Source organism: Hemicordylus capensis, chromosome 6 (genome assembly GCF_027244095.1).
Source record: "Hemicordylus capensis ecotype Gifberg chromosome 6, rHemCap1.1.pri, whole genome shotgun sequence".
In the NCBI taxonomy this organism is placed as follows: Eukaryota; Metazoa; Chordata; class Lepidosauria; order Squamata; family Cordylidae; genus Hemicordylus; species Hemicordylus capensis.
This window is the reverse complement of record NC_069662.1, coordinates 131,059,913-131,083,369: the sequence shown is the minus strand read 5'-3', so window position 1 is coordinate 131,083,369 and position 23,457 is coordinate 131,059,913. Positions and strand designations below refer to the sequence as shown.

Genomic DNA, 23,457 nt, shown 5'->3' with positions numbered 1-23,457 from the left:
CCCACAGTCCATTTCATGTTGCCATTCTTATTTTCCCCATGGTGCACCAGATTGAGAGAGTGAAGTATTTATTTTTACATTTATATCTCACTTTCTCCAAGAAGCCCAGAGCAGTGTATATAGTTATATTTCTTCTCACAACAACCCTGTGAGGTAGGTTAGGCTGAGAGAGAAGTGACTGGCCTAGAGTAGGGGTGTGCACAGAACCGCACAGCTGCGGTCCGGCACTGTGGAGGGGGTTCCTTTAAGAGTGGGGAGGGTTTACTTACCCCTCCCGCTGCTTTGCCCCCTCCAGCGCCCGTAGTTACTGTAGAAATTGGGGCAGCAGGATACCTCCCCGCCGCCCCTTCTGCCTCCTCCTCATTGCAAAAGGCTGCGACAAGCCTTCTGCGCACGTTCACGCGGCGCGCAAGCTTCACGTCTCCCCGAAGCGACAGGGAGGCCCGTTAGAGGCCCGGTCTACCCGTTGCATCGGGGAGATGTGAAGCTCGCGCGCCGCGTGCACAGAAGGCTTGTCGCAGCCTTTTGCAATGAGGAGGAAGCAGAAGGGGTGGCGGGGAGGTATCCTGCCGCCCCAATTTCTACAGTAACTACGGGCGCTGGAGGGGGCAAAGCGGCGGGACGGGTAAGTAAACCCTCCCCGCCCTTAAAGGGACCCCCTCCGACCGGACCGGCCAGGTCCGAACCGGTCCGGACAGTCCGGAGGCCTTTACAATGGCCTCCGGACCGGTCCGGACCCATCACTAGCCCAGAGTTACCCAGTGAGTTTTCTGGCTGAATGGGGATTTCAACTTGGGTCTCTCTGGTTGTGGACCAACACTGTAGCCACTATACCATGTTGGCTTGTTACCTGGCGTTGCTCTTCACATTTCCCAGTGAAAGGAGCCACTGTAAGGTAAGAAGTGGTGTGTGGCTATGTCCTGACTCCTGGCCTTATTTCCTATCTTATAAAGAGGTTCTCTGACCAAGCTGAAGGGACATCATGGTCAGGACAAGATCTGCCCCCAAGCACCTTAGCCAAGAAAATTTCCATCCACTGCCACTGGCTCAAGAAGTTGGACATTCCCATCCTTATAACTGCATTTATGACTGTGATTTTTACCTCTGAATATGAACATATTGATCTAAGCACATCATGCAGTTCACAGGTACTACTTAACATCATTTGCTAACTGATCTGTCACCATTGGAGCTTATTAAATGGAATTGCTGAGATCAGTGTTTATGCAGAAGCCTTCTAAACCTTCTATAGTTCCTAGATAATAGATTTCAAACTTAAATACTGAATCACTAAATGGGATTAATGTAGGGATCTAAAACATTAAACAGTTAACAGATAAGTCTTACTGTTAATAGACTGTAGTATCTAATAGTAAACATTTACATAGTTATCATTTATTATTATCCGGTGCTGTGACTGCTTTGAAAAAATGTATGGGCACTGACTGCAGTAATGTCATCAATGCCAGATGTTAAGCCGGTACTGGCAATAGGGGGAGTTAGCCCATAAACTGAGCTAGGCCCTGCCCAGTGGAAGGTGGGCTGGGAGTATAGCTACCCTCACTAGATCCCAGCTTGTTCTGGGCCAGCCCTGCCTAACCTAACCCCGCTTGTGGGGAAGGGGGAGAACAAGCAGAGCTAATGCAGTGGGCAAGCACACCCAGTAGGTGGGGCTTCCCTTGTGCAGCATTCTTTAGATTATGTAGATCTTAGTCTAGAAGCCTTGTACATGGAAGCTTGCTTCCCAAAATAATGAGATCTATTTGCAAGCTGTGAAATTTGCTGGAGTCACTTTTAATAATTTTCTGTACTCTTTAAAATACCAGCAGTCACATGTGGGGGCAGGATTTCTACAACCTCCCCTTCCCCCAAAAGTGCTCTGTACCACCTGAAAATATATCCCTGGGAGTCATACAGCCGATGCTGCATTATTTGGGAACTTGGCAGCAGCTGCAGCACTTCTCACGTAGCACCCATGCTCTGTTAGATTGGAAATCAGCTAGTGATATTGTTCCGTGTTGATTAAAAAGCCTAGTAGCATCTTAAATATGAATGAATTCCTTTTGTAGTAGGCAGAATTAGTTGAATTTAGAGCCCCAGATATTTTTCAGATGGAAACTAGCTTATGTCTGTATCAGCAACTTTTAAGTAAATGTTTAAATGTGTTTATTCTTTTTCTTATCAAAACATAGTTGTGGTCCAGAACATAGATATGCTTTCTGACTACAGTTGTATATTGTGCACTTAACTTAGGACATCTTGTACGTCTCCATTGTGATGACTTGTAAGTGAACACTGTTTAGTGGTCATGGACCATACCTCCTCAGTTCTTTGATCTCTTACCTAAGTAGGAAATGGCCCTCCCCCATATTTTTGGTGTTCTTTTTTCTTACAGGGGTGTGGGTGGTGGTGGTATACACATGCCACTACAGGGAGTCCCCAACTTACAAATGGGTTGTGTTCCAAAAGTAAGGATGTGCAGAACGTTTCAACTTGAAACGAGGTGTTCAAGTATTTCAAGCTCAAAACAGAACACTTTTAAATAAAGGGCCTGTTTCAAGCTCGGAACAGAACAACCCCGTTACAATCAATACGTTTTGAGCGCCATTTTGGAGTCCTGTTTTTTCTGTGTGGATTGGTTTTCTGGCACTGGGTTCCGATTGGCTTGTGATCGCCTTATTTCTTGGTTAACTTGTTATACAAATCAAGTGTTGTCATGGGTAACTGCATCCTCATTGGCTGGGAACAGAGGGGGGAAACACAAAAGGAGGGAATTTCAAATTCAAAATGTATTCAAAGGAACTGGGAGGCAGAGTGAGCTCGTATGCATCTCTTGAAGAGGATACACCAGGAGGGAAGGAAGGTTTGATTATGTGGTTTTCTTTTCTCAGCATAGAGTATAATAATTTGTGCTGTTACTACTATAACTATCTCGTTTTTCTGGATCTCAGATTGACAAAGGCTGAACTTAGGTACCTACTTTCCTTGAGTTGTGATTTGTTTTGTTTGTGGGATAGTTTTGTGGTGAGAAATGGAAAGTGGCATTGGAGTGTGTGTATGTGTATGTGTGTGTGTGTGTGTGTGTGTGTGTGTGTGTGTGTGTGTGTAATAACACAATCTTGGTGATTGCTGTGATGAGCTCCATGTCTGACCTTGAGAATAATTTGTACTTCACTAACTGTTCTGTTCTGTTCTGCAATCTGCATTGCAAGGTGTACAAAATGTTGCTGAAGTTGCTCTAGCTTGCTGCTTAAGGGTATTGCTGTAGCAGCTGCTGCAATGCTAGGAAGTAACAAATTGGGTGTGAGAGAGCAACTTTTGCCAATATGTACTGGAGCACAGGCACTGTGGCTAGCAGTGGATTCTGGGGCAGTGATTCTTTTTTGGCCATTTTTGGACTGTGTTTTAAATGTGTGTTCTGTATTGGGAGAAACAGATTCCCTTTTAATGTGTACTTCTGCAGGGTTTTTCAGGGCAGGGTTGCAAAATGCACAATACGAAACTTGTGTGCAGCACACTCTGCGAATGCAGCTTGTTCCGGCCATAGGGTACAATGGGGAAACTTGAAACACGCCATTGTTCCCCATGGGTAGCTCCTGGGGACACCAAAGTGGGTTGTGTGGTTGGGTATGATGGGTGCTATCTACCACCCACCCCGCAAAAGAAATGGACCTAGGGGTGTTTGGGGGAAAGGTTATAAATGTGTTTAAAATCGCCCACTTACCCATTTCTTTTGTGGGTAGGTAGCACCCATCATGCCCTACTACACAACCCACTTTGTTGTTCCTAGAAGCAACCCATGAGGAACGATGGGGTCTTTCGAGTTTACCCATTATTTCCTATGGATGGAACACTCGAAATGGTTCGGGTTTGTTTCAACAAAACAGCCGTCTTGCCTCTGTTTGTGATGAAACGTTTCAGCTGTTTGTATTTCGTTTCAAGCTCGCAATAGAACACCAAATGGATTTTGTGCACATCCCTATCCAAAAGTTTGTTTGTAAGTTGGATGTTCATAACTTGGAACACACACAGTTCCTGTGAGGGACCACTTGTTTGTAGGTGAGGACTGGTGTTTGTAAGTTGGGGATTTCATTAATTTAATATGCTATGGAGCCTTGTTTGTAAGTATGGGTTGTTTGTATGTCAGTGAGTGCCTGTATTTCTTTCTTTATTTTGAAAATATATACCCTTCCTTTTGATTTAAAAGATCTCCAACATGGCTTATAGTAAGTTACATGATGCAATAAAATGCAATGCTGTTGGGATAGCTAAGGAAAGATGCTGTAATCAAAACCACCGACTGATGATCTTGGGGCCTCTGGCGAACTCAGGAAAGAGAGGATCTCCAGGATTGAGCCGCCAGGTGGCACCAGATGGTGTCCCTGTCACTCTGGGCTAGGGTCCTCGCTTAAGCGGAAAGTGAATATAAGAATAGGAGAGAGGGGAAAGTGGACTATTTGAGGCAAGAGAGGGGAGTGACTAATTTTTGAAACCAAATTGTTGCTATTTTCAATCTGGCTAATTTTTGTAAGTCACAAGCAGCTTGGCAATGTTTTTTCATTAAATTTGAGCATTATTAAGTGGTTACATGTTTAATAATATGTTTACAATATGCAGGTTTTTAACACAGAGCATTTTCATTATTTGCTTCATATGTTAACAGACTCCAATTACAATCTGTCAAACATTTCTAATATTAGAAGCATTTGACTTAACACAACTGTTTCCAGATGTTTTTGGTATTCAACAGAAATTAACCTCATCAGTCATTTTCTTCTGTGATGGATGTCAGAATTCATGGTATGGTTAAATGATGAAAAACTAACAACTAAATACCAATATTTCTAGGGCACACTTGGATTCTGATGTTAATTCTGCCTTTTGTAGGCAGAGGGTGCCCTATTGTCTTCAGTGCTGGGAGAGAACAACAGCAACAAATATTTATATACCACTTTTCAACAATAGATTCCAAAGTTGTTTACATAGAGAAATAATAAAAAAATAAGATGGCTTCCTGTCCCCAAAGAGCTCACAATCTAAGCCATGTGTCTTCTGATGCCCTTCATGTAGCCTCACTTTCTTCTGGACCAGGACCCAAAGTCCATCTTTCAGTGTCTGCTGTATGAGTCGGATCATAGAGAAGCCTCTTTACTAGGTAGCAGCTGTTACCTAAATAAATCCTACACCAGAAGTATTCTCTTACCTACACTATTAATTTACGGTTAGGTTAAAAGCTGGCCAAGAGCAGGGCAAACAGTTCAAAACTGTTATAAGTGCTTGTGTTTCTTGTGGTTGCTAGACAACTGCCCTTTGTTTTGCAGAGTTTGCTTTCAATGAAGTTCTTCAAACCTCATACCACAGGGCAGAGTAAAGGTGATATAGCTGTCTGTCAATGTTGTGGTTGCCTGAACATTTGCCTTTAGAACATGTAACTAAATGAAAGTTATACTTCTGTTGTTGCATTTTTGTGCGTGTGTGATCAGAACAGTGCATTGTAATAAACTCCAAACAAAAGTCTTTTTAGACTGTGTGATGTGTATGTTATGTAATCAGACCACATATTCAATATATCATTACTGAAGGTTTTAAAAGTTCCTAAACAACTTGTCTTCACACTGAACAAAATTGCAAATATTTATAGGAAATACCTTGTAAAGATATAAAATAATCCTAAAACTGAGAAAGGAGGAATTCAGACAGCATTAAAGGACTTTCAACCAAGAGTCCTGTTTCACCTGCAAAGCTTACACAGATGTCAGACAACTCTGTGGTTTTTATCACAACAGACTAAAATTGTTCTTTTAGTTCTTAAGGTTCAAAAGAAGAGTGCAGATTTCTCCAGCCATCTCCAGAGGTTGTCATATTTGCTCCAGCAAATCTCCTGCAGTCAAGAAAAATCTGTTTGAACATCCTCAAATATAAGTAAAGCAGAACAAAGAGAAGTGGTTTGCCTATGGCTCCTCCTCTCAGATGGGCCCATAAAAGACCACAGAAGTGACACAGTTATGCATATGCATATTGCACTAGTTCAGAAGTGAGTTTTGTCTCTCATGGCCCAGTCTAGATACAGCATGTGTCCAATGTGTATGGACTGAGTGGCATGAGGAGAATCGTTGAAACTTGTGTTCTTTATTTTCACATAGAGATTACAAAAATGTTTGCTGCTGTTGTTGCTACATAGTATAATCTTTAAGGGAGATAACTGGAACACAAATATATGAATTCTTGTTCTCTGTGTTTTTTGTAGAAATGATAAAAACATTGGGATGTTAATGGATGCATTTTTACATTAAAACCCAAGTGCTGTTGACAACTTTCATAACAGTGCTCACAGGTTCTCCTAGCTGGGCTAAGAGGCACCTTTTAAACTGGTGAAACTCAAATGTTTCACAGGGGGATAGCATTTGCCCCTCTTGAGTCCAGTATAGCATCCCTCCCACTGGTTGTTGCTAGTCTCTCTCTTTAGATTGTGATCCCTTTTGTGACAGGGAACCATTTTCTCATTACAGTTGCTATGTAAACCACTTTGAGAACATCTTTTCGTTGTTGCAAAGTGATCTATAAATATTTTATGAGAATGAACATTGCCTGTGTGAGGGGTGGCCGCAGCTGGCCAAGCTGGTCTAACCACCTGCTGCCACCAAAAGGACTGTTAAACTTATGTGACTGCTTAGACTTACAGTCCCTAAACCTTCTGTCAGAAAAAACAAGAACACAACTTAGTAATGTGGTAAAAAGGGCAGATAGGTGTGAGGTGGGACTAAAATAACACCAGGAAATATATTAAAAACAAGAACAGGTTTACTTGTGATAAAAAGGTTTCAAAAATGCAAAAAACAGTACAGGAACAGTAGATGAAAGATTAGGTTGGCAAGAGCATAAAAATTACAAAATACAAAACAAACTCGCAAGCCTTCTGTCACAAGGCCTAGCAGGCTTTAGTAAGACCAGCTCCCTCACTACTAACTTCCCTAGCAGTTTCAGCCTGATCTAACAACAACAACAACAACAATTATGTACAGTGCAGCAACAATAAAAACACAAGAGCTTGGATATAAGATCAGTGGACCTGTAAAAAAAGAAAGCAGTATATCACCTAAATGGAAGATTAGATTAGAAAATAAAATCTCCAGGCTCAGATCAGATGCTAGTAAATTGAAAGATATGAAAGACAAGAAGCTGAAGAATGAAAACACCAAACAGTATCTGATCCAAAAATACCACCTAGATTCAAGGAAAATTAGAGAAGTCCTGGAAATAATAAAGCAGCAAATAACAGCAGTGTCAAAGGAGATTAGCAAATACGAAGCCAGAATTACACAACACAGGCAGAATCTCCAATTCCAGTCGAATCAGAGACGTTTCTACCAAAGCATAGAAGGAGAAACTGCAAGAAACGTAGAAACACCCAATAAAGAAGAAACAGTGCAATTCTGGGGGTAATTATGGGACAATCCGATAGATTATAATAAAAAAGCAGGCTGGATGAAAGTGGTCGAAAAATGTAACCAATAAATGCAAGATCTAATAATAACACCAGAATTAATAAGTGAAAGAGCAAAGAAAATTAAAAATTGGACTGTGCCAGGAGACGATGAACTGCATGGCTTTTGGCTTAAACACCTAACAAGCCTTCATAAAGAACTATCAAAACAGTTCAATCACATTTTGCAAGGAGGTGATATTGAACAATGGCTAACAACTGGGAAAACTCATCTCCTAATGAAAGACCAAGCAAAAGGTGCAGTTCCAAGTAATTATAGACCGATAACCTGCCTGCCAACCATGTTCAAATTATTAACTGGAATAGTAGCAGATGAAGTGATGCAACACTTATTAACTAACAAACAGCTTCCAGTTGAACAGAAAGGAAATTGCCTGAACACCAGAGGCACAAAAGACCAGCTGCTGATTGACAAAATGATTTTAGAAAATTGCAAGAGAAGAAAAACAAATCTAAGTGTTGCATGGATTGACTACAAGAAAGCCTTCGATTCATTGCCTCACACATGGATACTAAAATGTTTAGAAACAACTGGTGTCAGCAAAAACATTCAGATATTTATAAAAAAAGCAATGAGCATATGGAGTACACAGTTAACAATCAATGGCGAGACACTTGGACAGGTTAGCATTAGAAGAGGTATTTTCCAAGGGGACTTACTATCCCCTCTGTTGTTTGTAATCGCCATGACCCCACTTTCACAAATACGAAACAAAACAGGCCTCGGATACCAAACATCTAAAACATCAAGTCAAATCAACCATCTGCTGTACATGGACGATCTGAAGTTGTATGGAAAGTCCCAGTCAGAAATCGAATCACTGCTAAACACTGTCCGTACATTCAGTAGCGATATAGCAATGGAGTTTGGACTAGACAAGTGTGCTGCATTAATAATGAACAGAGGGAAAATAAGAAAAACAGAAGGAATAGAACTGCCCAATGGAAGCAAGATCAAGAACCTGGAAGAGAAAGAACATTACAAATACTTGGGCATTCTCCAGGCTGATAACATTGCACACACTGAAGTTAAAAGAAAAATTGGAGGTAAATACATCAGGAGAGTTACAAAAATCCTAAAGTCCAAACTCAATGGCAGGAACACCATACAAGCCATAAACACCTGGGCTATACCTGTTATCAGATACACTGCAGGAATAATAGACTGGACCCAGGCAGAGCTAGAGATGCTAGATCGTAAGACCAGGAAAAGAATGACCATCAATCATGCCCTGCACCCCCGCAGTGATGTCGATAGGCTATACCTCCCTCGCGGCTCAGGTGGAAGAGGAATGCTGTAAGTCCATCAAACAGTAGAGTAGGAGAAAAGAGGCCTTGAAGAATATATAAGGGACAGTGAAGAAGATGCACTTCAAATGGTCAATAACGAGAAACTATTCAACACCAATGAAAAAAAGCAGGCCTACAAGAAAGAACAAGTCAAGAACCAAGCAGAAAAATGGTGAAATAAGCCTCTGCATGGTCAATATTTGCACAATATAAGTGGAAAATCAGACATCACCAAGACCTGGCAATGGCTTAAGAATGGCAACTTGAAGAAAGAAACAGAGGGTTTAATACTGGCTGCGCAAGAACAGGCACTAAGAACAAATGCAATAAGAGCAACAGTCGAAAAATCCACCACAAACAGCAAGTGCCGCCTTTGTAAAGAAACAGATGAAACACCTAATCAGCTGTTGTAAAAAGATCACACAGACTGACTACAAACAAAGGCATGACAAGGTAGCAGGGATGATACACTGGAACATCTGCAAAAAATACAAGCTACCTGTAGCCAAAAATTGGTGGGACCATCAAATTGAAAAAGTTGAAGAAAATGAAGATGTAAAAATATTATGGGACTTCCGACTACAAACAGACAAACATCTGCCACACAATACACTAGATATAACTGTAGTTGAGAAGAAAGAAAAACAAGTCAAAATAATCCACATAGCAATATCAGGGGATAGCAGAACAGAAGAAAAAGAAATAGAAAAAATCACCAAATACAAAGATCTACAAATGGAAATTGAAAGGCTGTGGCAGAAAAAAACCAAAATAATCCCAATGGTAATTGGCGCCCTGGGTGCAGTTCCAAAAGACCTTGAAGAGCACCTCAGCACCATAGGGGCCACAGAAATCACCACCAGCCAGTTACAAAAAGCAGCTTTACTGGGAACAGCCTATATTCTGCAACAATATCTATAACAACAGCAACAACATTGACAATAAAATTCAGCCATCCTAAGTCCTTGGGAAGGACTCGATGTCTGGATAAAACAAACCAGTCAATAACACCTGTCTGACTGTGTAAACAAGATGATGATGATGATAATAATAATAATCAATAAACTTTATTTGTTAGCTGCACCATAACAATTTATTCTCTGGGTAACACAGCATTAAAACATCAAGTAAAAATACATAAAAGACATGAAATCACCACACACATACTACATTACAAAACAATTTAAAACATTTAAAAGGTCAGTTTTAAATAAAAAAAGCTTGAGTGAACAGAAAGGTCTTTTTACCTGGCGTCTGAACATTTTATCCACATCATCAGACACCAATAATTGAAACTCTTCCAGCAAAATTGGACCAGGTGGTACTCTGAACACCTCTCCCAATGACAGTGCATCAGCTGTAGAGTCCAACTCATGGCAAATGATATGTTGAACCACGCTTCCCATCTTCTGATGTAAGCGAGGCCCCACACCATGCCTCCCCTACCCGTAACCCTTGCCCTCGTGGTTCTCGAAGGGCCAACCCCACCGCCCAGGGCAGCATACTCTTTTGTACTGCCAGTCCAGGAAATGATGTAGGACCCAGCAGAGACTGCTAAGTCAACACTCTGGATCCTCCTGGGAGTTGCTGCTCTGCCACCAACAGAGGCCTGCAGCAACATTACTCCGAGAGAGAGAGAGAGAGAGAGAGAGAGAGAGCGCACCTCAAAAAAACAGAGAGGCAACTGCTGGCACTTACCATAAGCTCTGTTCACCATCTTCCAGGGCTGGGTGACACAGATGATAAACTCTCTTCTTCCCTTTTACTGCTAGTGTTCTAGTCTTCTGGCTCACACTGAATTCAGCAGCAAAACAGAACTCTTCTCTTTCACAGCTCTCAAATAAGAATGTGCAAAAAACAGATTTTGTATTCTGTTTCGAGCTCGAAACGAAACGCATATGGCCAAAAGATTTTGTCGAAACAATTGGTCTAACTGGTTGTTTTGATGGAACAAACCTGAAACATTTCGAATATTCTGGCCATAGGGAAAAATGGGTAAACTCGAAACACTCAATTGTTCCTCATAGGTAGCTCCTAGGGGTACTAAAGTGGCTTGGCTGGTAGGGCATGATGGGTGCTACCTACCCACAAAAGAAATGGGCAAGCAGGCGATTTTAAACACATTTCTAACCTTTTCCCCAGCCCCCCATAGGGTCATTGCAGCTTGGTTGTGAACTCACAGGTTGATTTAAAACCAGTTATTGGAAATGTTGTTTGTGTTATAATACCAGATTCTAATACCAAACCTTTTTCCTTTTAAAAGGTGATGATACTTGTGAGTATCTTCTCTCCAGTGGAAGATTTCTTGGGGAGAAAGTATGGCAGCCTCACAGCTGTATGATGCATAAATACAAGCAGGGGTAAGTTATTATGAGTTCAAGCACTCAGCTTAAAGAATAAAATATTGCAAGTGTGCACTTCTGGCATACTGGTATCTTTAGACTCTTTAAATCAAGATGGCACACAAGGGTTATGCCCCTTATGCTTGGTGCTCCAATTTCTGTTAGTTGTTTTCACTAGACATGAATGAGAGAGTAATAATAGTTGCTTAATATGAGGGGCTGAGCATTGCTAATCTGGCTATAGAGGCAATTTCAACTGATGCCCTGGTCAGTCATGCTCACTTTATTCATCTGGATGTTCTTCACCCACAGCACATAAGAAATTCTGTGCTTCATTAAGGTGCCTGTCGTATTAGGAGTGTGCTCTTGCCCTCTGATGGCATTAAACATGTAAAAGAGAAAATGAGATGGCAAAAAACCTATCACAGGAATAGAAACTGCCCATACCCCAACCTCCATTAACCTTGGACACACGGTTTATTGATAGCAGCTTGGTGGCATGGAAGAGTAAGATGAAGCTCTTCACAAGTAGCTCTTCCTGTTGCAGATTGATTCTATGTAACAGTTTCTCAATGCGTGGTACATATGTGGTATCCCTGGGAGTATGTGAGACACAGACAGAGCGTGCAGGGGGAGGGGCAAGAAGGCCATTGAGGAGGATGGAGAGAAAGGGCCTGCTTGCCTTTGCTGCTGGTAACTGCCTAGAATTAGTCTCATTTGCTCTCTTTCCCCGTCTCTCTATCTTGCTCCTTCCTCCCCTCAAAAGAATAGGGAGGGGGATTCACGAGCTGCACAATGTGCAGCGCTCTATGAGCTGTGCACTGACATCTCATGCACGGGCTGGCGGGGCAGGGAGTAGTTCTCTTAAGGAGCCAGTAAGAAGCTCCTTACCTGCTCCGCCTGCCATGCCGCTTTCCCAGGTGCAGTGCCCAGTCCTCAACTGGCTGCCTGGGGTTGCATCATTGTTCCCTGCAGCCTCTGTATGCAAGTGTGCACTGGCCATTTGCATGGTCAACACCATGCTGACTATCCAAATGGGTGCTGCACCTGGAAAAGCAGCAAGGAGCAGGTAAGGAGGTCCATATCGGCTCTTTAAGGGAACTGCTCCCTGCCCCGTCGAGCCGGCTCAGATGCCGCCACCCGAGTCGATTTGGCACTTCCCAGAGGAGGCACTGAAACAGCTCATGCATATCCCTACTCTATATATGCCAGTGGCAATTTAGACTGGTGCTCTCCTAGCATTGATCAACATCACCTCTAGTCCAGGCACATGCTCGAGTTGTGCATCCCTGGTATAAAAGTGGCAACCCTACCCCTACTAGATCAGATCTATTATATAACGTATTCCTTCTATATACACAGCTCTTCTTTGAAAATATGACATACATTACTGTAAATGCAAACTCCGTTGGAAAAATGAGGTACTCCTTAAATTATTCAGAAGTTAGGGAGTACTTTCTACTTAAAAGGCTGAGAAATGCTGTTCTAAGCGATAGCTATACCAGAGAGGAAGATGTACCAATGAGCCTTTCCCTATTTAGTAGAGCCTTACTGTTTTGCCTTGGATTTGAATAATAAGCTATGCCTACGTGAGCTAGGATGGAGGCCCAGCAGGGTGGCATTGGCAATGATATTTCTCTGATGCCTGGAGCCAAGGACATCTCTCATTGGGTTATCGTGTCCACGTGCTCCCAGGCAGGACTAATCAAAATTAGTTACTAGGCTTAAGAGCCCTGGACGGATAACCCCGCCCAGTTCTTTTAGTCCTGCAGTCGCTCCTAGGCAGAGATCGTTCGTATTGCTCTTGCAAATCTTGTTTGTCTCTTTCTTACTTCTTTGTGGTATTTCTCATTGTACTTGGACTTTTGCTCTATTTCTTACTTAGTTTTTACTTAGTTTTAAAACAAACAAATAACTTAAAAAAAAACAAACCACTTTCTTTCCCCCTCTTTTTGCTATCCTCCTCAACTGTCGTTTCTCTGTTTCCCTGCACAATGGAGCATCGCCAGGCTATTAGACACATTTTAGTGCCCAGGGGAGGACAAATGGAGGGCTTCCCGTTCGCCTCTCGAGCGCCGGGCTTACCCCCCATATTGCCGCCATTAGCGGCGGTGCCATTAACGGCTGCACGGGAAGAGGAGGATATGCTGAGGGATGCCATATCGGGTTCCTCAAGTGCTATGGGCATGGGCGCTGGATCGGGCCCATCACTGCTCACCCGCACAACGCGAACTGTGGCGAGAGCAAGGGGAGATGCAAGCCTGGATGATGCTGGCCAGACCTCGGTCTCGTTCCCACCCATTCCAGAGCTCAGAGAGCCGAGCCATACTGCTTCTGCCGCCGCGCCCTCTAGTGGCTCTGCAACGGCTCCTGCAAATGGCGGCTCAACAATTTCGGCGGGAATCCTGGGAGCCGCCGCTCTTCCAAGCCGTGTTTCTTCCACAGACCGTCAGGGAGCTGGCTCCACAGCAGAAAGACCGGTGAGATTCCTCCTTGTCGCGGCTAGCCAGGGACCTCCAGTGAATGACCCCCCAGTAAATGTCCTTCAACCTATTCAGAATGTACCTCCTCAGGCCATTAGTCTCCCTTTGGATATGCCGACTACATGGCAGGACTGGATTAAAGAGACCTTTTCTATATCTCTTAGGGAGGTGGTTAAAAAAGGGAAGAAATCTAAGAAAAGGTCCAGGGAACGTGTTTATATGTCCTCTTCTGAGGAGTCCGCTTCTCAGGCCCCCAGAAAAGCAACACGCAAGAGAAGGCACACTAATGCTGAGAGGCGCAACCTGATTCCACCTCATGATGTGGTGGTCTTAGGCCTGGGGGGGGGGTCGCTCTTCAGAGGGGTCTGGCGGGGAGTCACCGGATATTACACCCAGTAACCCTCTACCTCCGGCTCCCCCAAGTGAGCCCATTCGCCCTGTCGACTCCTTCAAGAGCGGATGCGGTACCATTAGATATTCCAGATCCGGGGGTACCTGTTGTTATACCAATTCCTGTGGCTCCAATTCCTAATCCTGTGATTCCATCACCAATCTCTATTCCTAACCCACGGCTGGAATTACCTTCAGACCCATTTGACAAAGAAGAGGGAGAATGGTCGGATGACCAGGACAATCCTGCATCCACAATATCTCAAAGATTATTTTCTCAAGTGGATTTGAATCCCCTCATGTCTAGGGCCATGAATGCATTAGACCTTCAAACACCTGTGGCCACTGAGGCGGTTCCACCTACTAAGGGCTTGCTGGTGTTTCCTAAACTGAAGAGTAAGGAGTTGCTGTTGCCTCTCCCAGAACTCCTGGCTGATACGGTTAGGGAGGAGTGGCTACTCCCCTCCTCTAGTCATAGATCATTGGCAGTGGCCAATAAGTACTACTCATTCCAACAAGAGGCTATGGACATGTTTAAAGTACCCTTAACAGATGCCCCAGTGGTTGCCCTTCTAAATGGGTTTTTACTACCGAAGGATGGGGAATCAGCCCTGAAAGATCAAAATGATAAAAAAACTGGAAGCTTCTTTCAAAAGGGCTAATGAGGCCTCTTCTCTGGCCATTAGGGCCTCGGCGGCGGCCTCAATGTTGTCACGGGCATCTATAGTCTGGTTAGATGACCTTATTCAGGACCCCCCTACAGATGTGTTTAATTTAAGGCACCAACTCATAAAGATTCAAAAGGCGCAAGCCTTTGTCTTTGATGCAACCCTAGATGCTATAAGATTTTCATCCAGGGCTTCCACAGCCACAGTCGTGGGATGCCGTAACTTGTGGCTAAAACATTGGCCTGTGGATGCAAATTCTAGGGCCAATTTGGCCTCTGTTCCCTTTGATGGGGTTAAACTCTTTGGGGAGGAGGCCCTTAAAGAGGTGTTAGTAGAGTCTAAGGACAAACGTAAGACCATGCCTCTTCCATCCACCACACGTAAACAGGAACGTCCTCCTCCAAGAAGGACTTTTCAGTTCCAGTACCAGCCCTTTCGATCCTTCCGACCCTCCTTTCGAGGGAGAGACAGGGATTCGAGATTCCAGCGACCCCAATGGGGCAGACAGCGAGGCGCTAGGCCCTTCAACCAGGGCAGACAGGCCTTTGCCAATCAACTCAAGTCTCAAAAACAGCAATGACTCCCCAGCAGGGTCTCTGAGGGGCGGCCTGTCAGCCTTCTTTCAAAAATGACAGGAAACAACGATGGACTTGTGGGTTCTGTCGACAGTGCAGTGGGGCTGCAAGATAGAACTCACATCCTTACCACCCAGCAGATTTCTACCAACCCCAAGGTCACGTTGGCCTATCAAGCATGTTGGCCTTCTGGGCGCTATTCACCACTTAAAAGATATAGGGGCTATAGAATTGGTGCCTATCAATCAACAGGGACAGGGAATCTATTCCATAATCTTCACGGTTTCCAAAAAGGACAAATCCCTCAGAGCTGTTCTAGATCTGAAGTTTTTGAATCAGTGGATTCCCAAACACAGATTTCGCATGGAATCCCTTCGCACCATAACAGAGGCGTTACAACATCTTAGCTTCCATAGATCTAAAGGAAGCTTATTTACACATTCCCATAGATCTGGAAAGTCGTCATCTCCTGCACTTCAAATACAGCGGAGTACATTATCAATACAAAGCACTGCCATTTGGTCTCTCTTCAGCCCCAAGAATTTTCACCAAGGTGCTGGCACCTGTGATCGCACATCTAAGACTACAGGGAGTTCGTGTTTTTTGTTATCTCGACGACCTGCTTTTAAGGTTTCCCTCGGAACTGTCTGCCACAAGAGACCTTCATCTAACTCTTCGCACATTAGAACAACACGGATTCCTAGTAAATGTAGAAAAAAGTCATCTGCAACCTTCCACCAGGATGCAACATCTGGGCGTCCTAATAGGCACACGAAGGGACTGTCTCTTCTACCAGAAGACCAGATCAAGACCCTCAGGGAAGAGATATGGGAGGTGCTGAATGCTTGTCAAGCCAAGCTCCTGTCGTTGGCACATCTCCTCGGCCTAATGGTGGCCACGTTGGACGCAGTACCATGGGCCAGATTTCATCTGCGACCTCTACAATGGTTCCTTCTAACATTCAGGGAACCTATTTCGAAGAAAGTCAACATAACCATCCTTGTTCCCCAGGACATACTAACGTCCCTGCAGTGGTGGCTCCTGGATTCTAACACTCAAAGAGGCAAGGAGTTCCTCGACCCGGCCCGGATTCTGATCACGACCGATGCCAGCAAGACCAGCTGGGGGGCACATTGTCACCACAGAACAGCCCAAGGCCGGTGGTCACAAGCCGAGAGTGTACACAGCATCAGTTGGTTGGAGCTGAGGGCCATCCGTCTTGCCTTGTTGGCATTCCAGGACCTGATCACCGGTTCCCACGTGTTGATAAGAACAGACAACACGATGGCGAAGGCCCACATAAACAGACAGCGGGGGACCATGTCTCGATCTCTTCAGGTGGAAGCATCACTGATACTGGATTGGGCGGAGGTTCACCTGGTCTCACTCATAGCCCACCATGTACAAGGGGATCTCAACTCGATAGCGGACTGGCTGAGTCGAGAGCAGCTCCTACCCGGGGAGTGGGCACTCAACAGGAGAGTCTTTCGGATGATCACGCGATGCTTCGGCACCCCGAGAGCCGACCTGTTTGCCTCAGCACTGAACGCACAGCTCACCAGGTTCTTCACCTGCTTCCCCTGCCCACAAGCAGAAGGGGCAGATGCCCTAGCAGCGAGATGGCCTTGGGAACTGCTGTATGCCTTCCCACCAACTCCGCACTTGGCCTGCTTTCTTCACAGAGTGCGCTTGCTCTAGGCTCAGGTCATCCTAGTAGCTCCTTACTGGCCCAGGAGACCATGGTTTGCGGAGTTACATCACTTGGCCATACAGGAACCATGGTTCCTCCCGGTGTCAACAGACCTTCTACTTTAAGGTCCCATAGAACATCACGATCCAGGCTGGTTTCAACTAGCCGCCTGGAGACTGAGCGGGGAATTTTAAGTAAGTTCGGCTATATGAGAAGAGTTCTAACCACCATGTTATCTTCCACAAGGGAGTCCACCAAGCGTATATATCAGTATACATGGAGAGCATTTCTTCGATGGTCAGCAAGGCATTCCATACCTCAGGGGACAGCGTCCATTAAAGATCTCCTGGCATTTTTACAAGATGGCTTAGACAAAGGACTCAAGGCTAATACCTTAAAAAGACAAGCTGCTTCCCTAGCAGGTGTAATAGCAAGTCTATCCAAATCCAAGGTTGTTAGCCACCCTCATTTAAAAAGATTCCTGAGAGGGGGCACCCTGCTTTCACCTATGGTGGTTCACCGTTTTCCATTTTGGAGTCTCCACACTGTTCTTAAGGCACTTCAGAATCATCCGTTCGAGCCGATAGGAACCATTCCCTTAAGGCTTTTATCGTATAAGACGGCATTCTTAATAGCTGTTACATCTGCAAAAAGAATCTCTGAATTGCATGCTCTGTCGGCTCATAAAAATTTATGTGTTTTCTCTGCTGACTCCGTGCATCTCATTCCTAGCCCGTTCATCAGGCCGAAGGTGTCCTCAGCATTCCACCACTCACAAGATGTCATACTTCCATCGTTCTGTCCTAGGCCAACTCACCCAACAGAACGGAAATGGCATAAACTAGACGTACGCAGATGTTTGAAGAGATACCTGAGACGCACGGAGAGCTTCAGGAAGACGGAGAGTCTATTTGTTAGTTTTTTACCAGCTTCCATGGGAAGCCACGTGTCTTCACAGATTATTGCTAGATGGATACAGGCTTGTATTTCACTAGCCTATGAGTCTCTACACCTTCCAGCACCAGAACACATTCTGGCTCACTCTACTAGGGCAGCGTCCACATCTGTGGCCTTCTCAACCAACGCACCAGTGCATGAAATATGCAGGGCCGCGACTTGGAAGGCTCTGTCAACATTTACGAAGCACTATAAAATTGATCTATATGCGTCTTCTCAAGCTGCATTTGGATGCAGAGTGCTTCAACAGGTTCTTCCCCCGGAGTAGGCACGGACACTCCTTCCCAGAGAGTTTTGGCCAGGGCTTTGGTATGTCCCAATGAGAGATGTCCTCGGCTCCAGGCATCAGAGAACGGAGCATTGGTTTCACTTACCGTGAAGGCTCCTTCTTTATGCTGGAGCCGAGGACATCTTGGTCCTCCCAGGCGGTGTCCTGGCCTACTCCATGGGAAACTTGAGCATATTACAAGAGCACAGCTAATAGTTCCAGAGGTTTCTGGGGTTCCTCTATCTTCTTTGTTTTATATATATGTGTGTGTGTGTGTGTGTGTGTGTGTGTGTGTGTGTGTGTGTGTTAACGCTGGTTGTGTTTTAATGCTGGTTGTATACTACTTACTTCAGTGCTATTTGCACATTTGGCCTAAAAGAACCGGGCGGGGTTATCCGTCCGGGGCTCTTAAGCCTAGTAACTAATTTTGATTAGTCCTGCCTGGGAGCATGTGGTCACGATAACCCAATGAGAGATGCCCTCGGCTCCAGCATCAAGAAGGAGCCTTCACGGTAAGTGAAACCAATGCTCCGTTTCACATGTGCCCGAGCCTTGTGTTAGCAAGGCTGCTTAGAGACTGACTGGCACCTTAGTCCCAAACGTAGCTATCTTGAAACTAATCCCATTTATTTCAGAGGAGCTTTAGAGTAAATGAGTTTGGATCACTGTGATCAGTTCTACAAACCTGATTGTAATGAATGGGATTTGCTCTTCAGTGCATCCTTCCTACAGGCTCAGTTCTGAGTTAGTGCTAACATTCTACATTGTATTAAATATCTCTTGTTTGCAGGGGTGGGAGGAAATTACTCTTCGCAAATTAATATTAATGTTTGTTGTTGCAGTGAAGCAAAAGACTGCCTCGTGGACAAACATATTGCATTTATAGGCGATTCTAGAATTCGTCAGCTGTTTTATTCCTTTGTAAAACTCATAAACCCACAAATTAAGGAAGAGGGAAACAAGGTATTATTATTTTATTTAGAATTTTATTGTTACTTTTATAAGAAGCAAAATGGGGAAATGCTAGACTTTCTAAGGATGTTGATCAGTGTTCTCTCTAAAAAAAATTTCATCTGTATGCGGAATGAGTTTTGTTCTGGGCGGTGTATCAAGGCAGTGTATGCGTACATGCATTCAGAGTGGGGCCTTCATGATTCAATCTGAGTGGGATCTAAAATTTACTGAGCAGATACCAAAAAACATCTGAGAAGGCACATGCTTTAGAGGGAACACTGATGTTGATGTAAAGACATTGCTGTAGAAGAGAGAATGAATGAGGTAGCTTCAGAAAGAAAACTAATTAATAAGTCAATTGCAGATAAAGAACTTTAAAACTGAAGGGATGGGTAGGTGATAGTGGAGGCTAGTGCAAACGTGGCTGGACAATCCACCTCCTTATTCTTCAGCTGTGTTCCAATGTGTAGCTGCTCAGCTCAGCTACAGCACAATGAAGTAACATGATCCTAGGGCACAATCATACCGGAGGTAGATAAGAAGGAAGATAAGAAGGAAGATAAGGAAGATGTGAGGAAGATAAGAAGCTTTGGAAGTGGATCTGAAGTCTCAGGGTGGGGCTTTTGGTCAATGCCTCCCTCCAGGTGCTAGTAACGGGAGAAGACTGCTTTGGAATAGAGGAGAAGGATGAAGGCAGTAGCCCAGAATCGTGCGGCAGCCTGAAAAGCCACTATGGCCTGAACACGATCAGGAAGACAGCCCTTGGATCTGAAACTCTACGTTGGGGATACAGTCAAATGACAAAGCAATTAATTATAAAGACTTCTTGGCCTATGGCTTTTTGGCTTCTTTTCCTGTTCTGGCTGTGGCTGGAATGGAACTTGGATATCACTGGAAAGATCCAGTATTTGATACCATCGATCATGGTATCCTTCTGAGTCGCCTGGGGGAATTGGGAGATAGGCACTGCTTTGCAGGTGGTTGCACTCCTATCTCTTGGGCAGATTCCAGATGGTGGAGCTTGGTGACAGTTGCTCTTCTAAACCAGAGCTGTTATATGGAGTAACTCAGGGCTTCATTCTGTCACCAATGCTTTTCAATATCTACATGAAACCGCTGGGTGAGGTCATCAGGAGATTTGGTGCTGGGTGTTAACAGTATGCTGATGACACCCAAATCGACTTCTCTCTTTCATCTGCATCATCACGAGATAGCGTTCATTCCCTAAATGCCTGCCCACAGGCAGTAATGGGCTGGATGAGGGAAAACAAATTGAAGCTGAATCCAAGCAAGACAGAGGTGCTCATTGTAGGGGCTCAGAATCTGAGGGATGAGTTAGATCTCCCTGTGCTGGATGGGGTCACACTACCCCAGAAGGAGCAGGTACGCAGCTTGGGGGTTCTCCTGGATCTGGACCTCACCCTGGTATCTCAGGTGGAGGCCATGGCCAGGAGTGCTTTCTATCAGCTTTGGCTGATTTGATAGCTGCATGCATTCCTAGAGGAGGATGACCTCAGAACAGTGGTGCACCAGCTGATGGCTTGACTACTGCAATGCGCTCTATGTGGGGTTGCCTTTGTACGTAGTTCGGAACCTTCAGTTAGTTCAAAATGCGGCAGCCAGGCTGGTCTCCAGGGCAACTTGGAGAGACCATATTATGCCTGTTTTAAAAGAGCTGCACTGGCTGCCTATATGTTTCCAGAAGAAATACAAAGTGCTGGTTATTACCTCTAAAGCCCTGAACGGCTTAGGTCTATGTTACCTTAGAAAGCGCCTTCTTCAGTTTGACCCCCAGCGCATGCTAAAATAATCTGGGAGGTCCGGCTCCAGTTGCCACTGGTTCGTCTGGTGGCGACTCAGAGGTGGACCTTCTCTGTAGCCGCTCCTGGACTGTGGAATGCGCTCCCTACAGAAATCCGTAATTTGAATTCTTTATTAGCATTTAGGAGAGCCCTAAAGACCTATCTGTTCGGCCTAGCCTTCCAGGGTTTTAAAATTGTTTTAAAGGGTTCTTAATGTATTGGGTTTTTAATAAGGTTTTCAATTGTTTATTTTTTAGCTGTCTTATTGTATTTTAAAAAAAGTTTCTGTTTTTGATCATTGGTTGATGTTAACTGTTTTGTGGTATTTGTAAACCGCCCTGAACTATTCTGTAAGGACGGTCTAGAAATCAAATAAATAAATAATAAATATTGTCCTCCATAGAGCAATGGCATACGATATATACCTGTAGCATATTGCACTGATAAACAAAGTAACACAACAGCTTCTGTTTTCTTGTGGGGCTTCCACCTCAGACAACAGGGATGACACCATACCAGAGCAGACAAAAGAAAGGAAGGAGGGATGGAGCAACAGTTTATTACTGGGGAAAGTCCTGACACATTTCTAGGTAAGACCCTCTTCAGGGGAAAATGTACCCAAGCAAAGATTGTTTCCTGCTGGAGAGAAACTTCCTCCTATACTTATGTACATTTTCCCCTGAAGAAGTTGTTCTCACCTTGCCTAGACATGAGTTGATACACACACACCCCAGTAATAATCTGTTGCATTGTCCCTCCTTTCTTCCTTTCAGTTTGTAAAGCAGCCATCTGAATCAGCCACTGTGTTATGTTTGCAATTCAAACATTTATCTGGAATCACTCATGCTTCTTGTTTTTGTGCTTATTATATATGCAGAGCTTTTGTGAGGGGAAAATAATTTGAATAACAGTTTGTATGAATAACTGTATATAATTGCAGATTTTTAGAAAGTGGTGCAACTTGTGTTTCTTATTTTGACAGCATGGAAACATTCCTTTTGAAGACACATCTTCTCAACTCAAAGTGGTAAGCATATCTGGTTATCTTCGGTTTGATTGATTGATTAAGTGCTATCAAGTCGGTGTTGACTCTTAGCGACCACATAGATAGATTCTCTCCAGGATGATCTGTCTTCAACGTGGCCTTTAAGGTCTCACAGTGGTGCATTCATTGCTGTCATAATCAAGTCCATCCACCTTGCTGCTGGTCGTCTTCTTCTCTTTCCTTCAACTTTTCCCAGTATTATGGACTTCTCAAGGGAGCTGGGTTTTCACATAATGTGTCCGAAGTATGATAGTTTGAGCCTGGTCATTTGTGCCTCTAGTGAAAATTCTAGATTGATTTGTTCTATGATCCATTTGTTTGTTTTCCTGGCTGTCCATGGTATCCTCAAAAGTCCTCTCCAGCACCAAAGTTATCTTCTGACCACAGTAAAGTGAGGAAATGTTGATTAAAATAGCACTTGTTCACAATGTATCAACAAGTGTTTCATGCATGTCTTTAGGCTATTTTTCCCTGGTTAAAGAAAGGAAAGATTGTGTCGAGTCAGTGTTGACTCTTGGTGACTACAGAGCCATGTGGTTTTCTTGGTAAAATACGGGAGTTTACCATTGCCTTCTCCCATGCAGTATGAGATTATGCCTTTCAGCACCCTTCTATATTGCTGCTGCCCAATATAGGAGTTTTCCATATTCTGGGAAACACACCAGCGGGAATTCAAGCCAACAGCCTCCTGCTCTCTAGGCAGGTTGCTTCCCTGCTGCACCATTAGGTGGCTTGTCTCTGGTTACACTCTCCTTCTATCAAGAGGATTGAGAGGCTGGATGCACTGAAGATTTGAAGGAACTATTGGACAAAGCAAATAGTTGCTTACACATATTTTTAAAAGGCATGCCTTTTTCCTGGAGGCACCTCTTCTTTAGTGAAAAGCGCAGAGGATGATTGCCCTAATTGGGAGCATGGGCAGGAGAAGGTTAGCTGTTCCTCGTCATACCACTTTCCTGCCAAAACCTCCTCCTTCAGCAGCAGTAGCATGGGGGCGTTAGCAGAGTGGTGAGATCCCCCCTCCCTGCTGCTATTGGAGCTGCTCTTTGGGATTAGCTTGACCCTTGCAAGTTTTGCACGGAGTGCCACTCCTCACATTCCTTGCAAAGCTTACAAGAAGCATGAGGAGAGAAGAGGAGACTACTGGCAACCTTGCCTCCACTCCAGCCTCCATGCCACTTTCAAAGCTTGCAAAGGTCTGTTTTGAGAGGGAGCTGACTCCCAGCAGGGTTGTGGAGCAAGGCAGAATTTGGTGACTTGGGCCACCCCTCTCAGCATGTATTTGTCCCCAAAGCAGCTGTTTGCAACAGCTTCAAGGAAGAGGTAGTTTTTAGCGGGGGAAATGGCACGAGGGAAAAGGTTAACCTCCTGTCTCCCCCTTTAAAAAACAAAATAGTAAACATTTTGAGTTTTAAGCATGTCTGTTTGAAACAGATTTAAGGAAACATGTCGTTTGGCCCTAAATGCCACAGAAATGTGGAGCATAAAA

General features: G+C 44.3%; 1 protein-coding gene across 1 annotated transcript in view; it reads left to right on the top strand.

Annotated features, from left to right (window-relative positions):
- The window catches only part of CASD1 (CAS1 domain containing 1), a 64,734-nt gene that overhangs the window by 7,809 nt on the left and 33,468 nt on the right, over window positions 1-23,457 (top strand). The window contains exons 2-4 of the mRNA XM_053259067.1: window positions 11,058-11,154; window positions 19,010-19,130; window positions 21,906-21,950. Of these exons, the coding sequence (XP_053115042.1) occupies window positions 11,058-11,154; window positions 19,010-19,130; window positions 21,906-21,950 (263 nt within the window). The remainder of the gene's footprint in view (window positions 1-11,057; window positions 11,155-19,009; window positions 19,131-21,905; window positions 21,951-23,457) is intronic.